Genomic DNA, 5,431 nt, shown 5'->3' on the forward strand with positions numbered 1-5,431 from the left:
ATGAAAAAAGAGAGTGACATCGACACAGGGTCAGACTGAGGAGTGAAGGATAGCAAAGCTGCAGTTTTGTTTTTTATTGTGTCAGTGTTGCACCATTCTTTTTTCTTTCTATTGTTGCTCATCGGAGGACTGTGAGCATTTTCCTACCAATGCAATAAAATACTGAATATTTGATTTTAACAAATCTCATATTTATTTCATGTTTTACTCAAAATGCTAAACAGAACATACAAAAGATAAAGCTTAAGCTTAAAATTAATTATTTTAAGTCACAACAACATCATCTTTCCCCATATGCCACCTTAAACATAATGGGATGTAATTGCTCATGAAATTAGTGTGTAATAGAGCTGACAAGCGGCACACCTGTTGCTCTGGGCATAAAATTCCCTATACTGGTTTTTAACAGACTGCCACACTTTAAGTTCTATTGCTCAATCACAGTACAATATTCCTTAGAAATCTAAGAGGAAAGGACACAAAGTTGAATGATTTCTTTCATTAGTGATGTCCACTTTGCAGCTCATTAAGATAAAAGGTAAGCAGCCTCTCAAACCTTTTCCCTTGCTTATCCTCAGGTTCAGTATCTCAATTAACCCACCCACACACACACACACACACACACACACACACACACACACACACAACTTCATACATGCTAATCACTTGTAAGCATTCAGTTGTTTTTCCACCATCACTCTAGAGAGGAATAATTTGGGCTTGTGTTCTGCTTGTGTCATCAGTTTTTCTTCCTTCCTTTACACCTATTATAAATACTCAGAACAACAATTCATTTGCGCAGAGTGGGGGGTGGTTATGTTTTAGTCAAGATACCATTTTCAGTTTTTTTTTTCCCCAACTATTAACCTTATGATATTAGCTGTTTAACCAAGTGAAACATTTTTCAGTTTACAATGTCCTCTCTTTTTGCCAGTAACTGACATGAGGTTCTTATGTTACATTTGGACGTGATATTTCATGGGATTTGTCTTTGGTTACAGGAATTGTTGAACATTGTTTGTAAGGTACCATTTATTCTGAATTTATTCACTCTATTTTCAGGTTTGATGTGACTTGTGTTTTGCTGTGTTTTACAGACTGAATATACTGACACATACATAACGCTATATGTGTTAAATGTCCAGAACAGCTGCATCCATGTCTTGGTTCCCCTGGCTCCTCGCTCGGTGGCCCTCCTCAGCTCTCTCCCTGCTGCTTCTCAGTGTAGTGGGCAGGCAGATGGGACTGGAGGTGGTTCAGGCGATAGTGTGCTCCCGGTGGGGTGTACCGAGCAACAAAAGCCTCTCTCAGGATGGAGATGTGATTATCGGTGGACTTTTTAATCTCTATTACAAACCTTCATATGTAGAGCAGGTCTTTACCACGCTGCCACATTATGAACCTTGCACTGGGTAACTTAATCAGTATATTGTTGTTAAATGTCTGGTGGTTATTATGTTGTTCAGCACATCTGTGTTTTTTATAATTTTGTCATGCTCATATGTTTCTGTTAAAATGCAGGTGAAAATATAACTTAAATCTACTAAATGTTGAACTAGAAAGTTACAGTATGCATGTTTATAATGGTACAACATATTTCATATATATATATATATATATATATATATATATATATATATATATATATATATATATCTGAGATAAGCAAATTTGAATTAGTTTAATTATTTCAATAGGTTTTGCTGTAATACATTTATGTTGGTATATTTATGACATTTTTGGACATTTGCTGTTTTTATATTTATGTGCATGGTGCTTATTTTTTTATCTGTCACTAATTAATGTTGTAATTTATGTTATGTTATATGCTATTCCTTTCTACTCCTGTGGTTTCAGATTAGATCCAGAGGTATTACAAAATGTGTATGCCATGGCATTTGCGGTGGAGGAAATCAATCGTAACAACACCCTGCTACCAGGTGTGAAGCTGGGCTACCGCATATTTGATAGCTGTGTCCGATACCCCTGGGCTCTGCAGGCTGCATTGTCACTGGTTGCAGGAGACGAGCACAGCTGCAACCTAACAGCCTCCATGTCTCGTACTGCAGCCGGAGAGACAGCAGGTATCACTTGATATTACTCAGTATGCTATTAACATTTGCTATATCCATGAAAACATCAGTTGATATTTGTAGTATAAATAAAAAAAATGTCCTCATGTAATTTCATGTCCAATGCTATCAGCAGGTGGTCAACCTGTTAATTTGCTCATTGGTGATGCTGCATCAACAACAACCATATTTCTGTCCAGGATCCTAGGGCCTCTCTCTGTGCCATTTGTGAGTTTCATTATATCAAGAAATAAATCTCTGATGAACCTTTTTTATACAGTCTACACCAAGAGGCTGATACTCTTGAAAATGTTTAAATAAAAATAAAATGGTATTATTGCTATAAAGGAGTGTCAAAATAATATTTAATAATATATTTCTCTCAGATCAGCTACTTGTCAAGCTGCCCCTGTCTAAGTGACAAGATTAAGTTTCCAAACGTCTTCAGAACAATCCCCAGTGATATTTACCAAGCCCGGGCCATGGCACAGCTGGCCATGCGCTTCCGCTGGACTTGGATGGGAGCGGTGGTTGTCAACAATGATTATGGTCTTTTGGCAATACAGGTGTATGTCTTTGTTATTATTCTATAAAATGCCTGAAAACTCTTGAATAAACCTCCTTCATATACTTAAGATAACAATATCCTATTTATATGAACATATTTGTTGTTTTGACCTCCAGGCATTTCAGGAAGAGACTCAGGGGAAAGGGGTGTGTTTGGAATTCATAGAGACTCTCCGCAAAGAAACTATTGAGAGTGATGCCAGACGTGTAGCCCTCACAATTCAAGCTTCGACTGCGAGGGTGATTCTGATCTTTTGCTGGTATACAGAAGTAAAGAAAGTATTTCTGGAACTGGCCAAGATAAATGTGAGCAACTGTCATGGAAATAAAACAAAGACATAGGCTATAGTTTGTAAAAGCATAATGTCATCTGTTTTTCTTGTCGTAATTTATTTCCATTTCCTCTTAATGTAGGTGACGGACAGACAGTTTCTGGCAAGTGAGGCTTGGAGCACCAATAATGATCTTCTCCGAAATCTTGCCATCTCTAAAGTGGCAAGTGGTGTTCTCGGTGTGGCCATTCGAAGTTCAACAATACCCGGATTTGAACATTATCTCAGAAGTTTGCACCCAATTCGTAATCCTGATGATGACTTCTTACGAGAATTCTGGGAAACTGAGTTTGGATGCAGTCCTGGAGCTTTGCAATTACATGCAGCACCTCTCTCTTCACCACTCAAAACAAGGTCTGACCATCCGGCAAATGTTTCATCTTCATCTACTGCCAGGGCGTCCTTTCAGAAAGCTTCTCTATCACCCTGCAGTGGCACAGAGTCCCTGGAGGGCCTGCATAATCCCATCACTGATACCTCTCAGTTAAGGGTGACATATAATGTTTACCTTGCTGTTTATGCTGCAGCCCACGCCCTTCACAGCCTTCTCTCCTGCCCGGACACAGACAGCTCACACGGAAACAACAGCTCCACCTGCTCTTCTCCAAAAAACATCAAATCCATGAAGGTAAACATAATTATCCCTGTGTTATCTCATCCACAAGAGTCATAGTTCTTAAAAAAATGTTGAACTAAATATTGTAATATTTATATTGTAAATGCATGTTTTGTAGAAAGATTTTTTTTTTAAATATCATTGGTCTCTTCAACATTTGTTGCTTTCAGCTGTTGCAGCACTTGAACAACCTGCATTTCACCACGCCACAGGGGGAAATGTTTTACTTTCAAGGCGGTGACGCTCCAGCAAAGTACGACCTTGTCAACTGGCAGAACACCCCTGAGGGGTCACTCAAACTTGTTTTGATTGGTCGTGTGGATGGGTTTGACCTCCACCTCAACCAGTCAGCTGTTCAGTGGAGCACAGGATCCAATCAGGTGATCACGTCAACAAGTGGTGTCAAGGCTACAAACAAATTTGCTGTTGAAATAAACGCCTGTTTCGATTCACAATATTATGTCGTTGAGAATATTATTTGGCTTGTTGTTTAGGTGCCTACTTCAGTGTGCAGTGAGAGCTGCCCCCCAGGCACCCGTAAGACCAATAGGAAAGGAAAACCTCTCTGCTGCTTTGACTGTATCCCATGTGCTGATGGGGAGATCAGCAAACAACCTGGTGAGGAAATTATTCCATAAAGACAACTTTAATTTTCCCCTTTGTGTTTTATTTTCCTTCCCTCTCCTATTTTTTCCTCTCCCAGGTTCCCTTCACTGTGAGCGTTGTCCATTAGAGTTTTGGTCCAATGCTAAACGAACTGCCTGCATCCCTCGCCAGCTGGACTTCCTTTCCTTCAATGAAACTTTGGGCATTACCCTGACTACAGCAGCTGTGTCTGGTACTGTGGTGACAACAGCTGTATTTGTGGTGTTTCTCTGCTACCGTCAAACACCTATGGTGAGAATCTTAAATAATGTAACAGAGACTTTGTTGTATGCATTTAAAATAATTTCACTTTTTTCCTTTCATTTTTTTTCTTCTTTATAGAACTGTTGTGTACTGTTTAAATGGCCACATATTTGTCTGTTAATCTGATTCACATCAAGGTACGAGCCAACAATTCAGAACTGAGCTTCCTGCTTCTCCTGTCGCTGAAGCTCTGCTTCCTGTGCTCACTGGTGTTCATTGGTCGTCCATCAGTCTGGGCTTGTCGGTTCCAGCAGGCAGCTTTTGGGATCAGCTTTGTACTTTGTGTTTCCTGCCTCCTGGTCAAAACCATAGTAGTTCTTGCTGTTTTCCGCTCAGCTCGGCCTGGTGCTGAAGCATTGATGAAGTGGTTTGGTCCAGGCCAACAGAGAGGAAGTGTTTGCCTCTTTACATCTATACAGGTGTGAATATTTGTTATTGACTAAACAATGATAAATATCATTGTTAGACTTATACAAAAACATAACACTTACATGTGTTTACATTTCATACAGATTATCATTTGTGCCACATGGCTGTCCCTCAGCCCCCCTGTGCCTCAACGTGATCTGGGTTTTCAGGGGTCAAAGGTCACCCTGGAGTGTGCCATGTCCTCTGTGGTGGGCTTCTCTCTGGTTCTAGGTTACATTGGTTTGTTGGCCTGCACCTGCCTTCTCTTGGCCTTTTTTGCACGGAAACTCCCTGACAACTTCAATGAGGCCAAACTGATCACCTTCAGCATGCTGATATTCTGTGCTGTCTGGGTGGCCTTTGTCCCTGCTTACGTTAGCTCTCCTGGGAAGTATGTTGTCGCTGTGGAAATCTTTGCAATCCTGGCCTCTAGCTATGGTTTATTGCTCTGCATTTTTGCCCCCAAATGTTTCATCATTCTCTTGAGGCCTGAGAAAAACACTAAGAAACACCTGATGGCCAGGTAG

The 5,431-nt window shown here is 40.3% G+C and overlaps 1 protein-coding gene across 1 annotated transcript; it reads left to right on the top strand.

The window, feature by feature from the left end:
- Positions 1-5,431, top strand: LOC144513853 (extracellular calcium-sensing receptor-like). The gene is made up of 13 exons (XM_078245053.1): positions 1-29; positions 1,146-1,277; positions 1,858-2,060; positions 2,209-2,300; positions 2,459-2,638; positions 2,757-2,945; positions 3,054-3,270; positions 3,385-3,599; positions 3,758-3,967; positions 4,082-4,205; positions 4,291-4,484; positions 4,634-4,915; positions 5,009-5,431. Exons 1-13 carry the CDS (start codon positions 1-3, stop codon positions 5,429-5,431), a joined length of 2,490 nt encoding a protein of 829 aa, XP_078101179.1.

This window comes from Sander vitreus, chromosome 3, assembly GCF_031162955.1.
Source record: "Sander vitreus isolate 19-12246 chromosome 3, sanVit1, whole genome shotgun sequence".
In the NCBI taxonomy this organism is placed as follows: domain Eukaryota; kingdom Metazoa; phylum Chordata; class Actinopteri; order Perciformes; family Percidae; genus Sander; species Sander vitreus.

Coding starts and splice junctions, on each gene's coding strand:
- LOC144513853 (XM_078245053.1), top strand. CDS start 1: ATGAAAAAAGAGAGTGACATCGACACAGG. Junction 2,639..2,756: donor ATGGTCTTTTGGCAATACAG/GTGTATGTCTTT, acceptor TTTGACCTCCAG/GCATTTCAGGAAGAGACTCA. Junction 4,206..4,290: donor GGAGATCAGCAAACAACCTG/GTGAGGAAATTA, acceptor TTCCTCTCCCAG/GTTCCCTTCACTGTGAGCGT.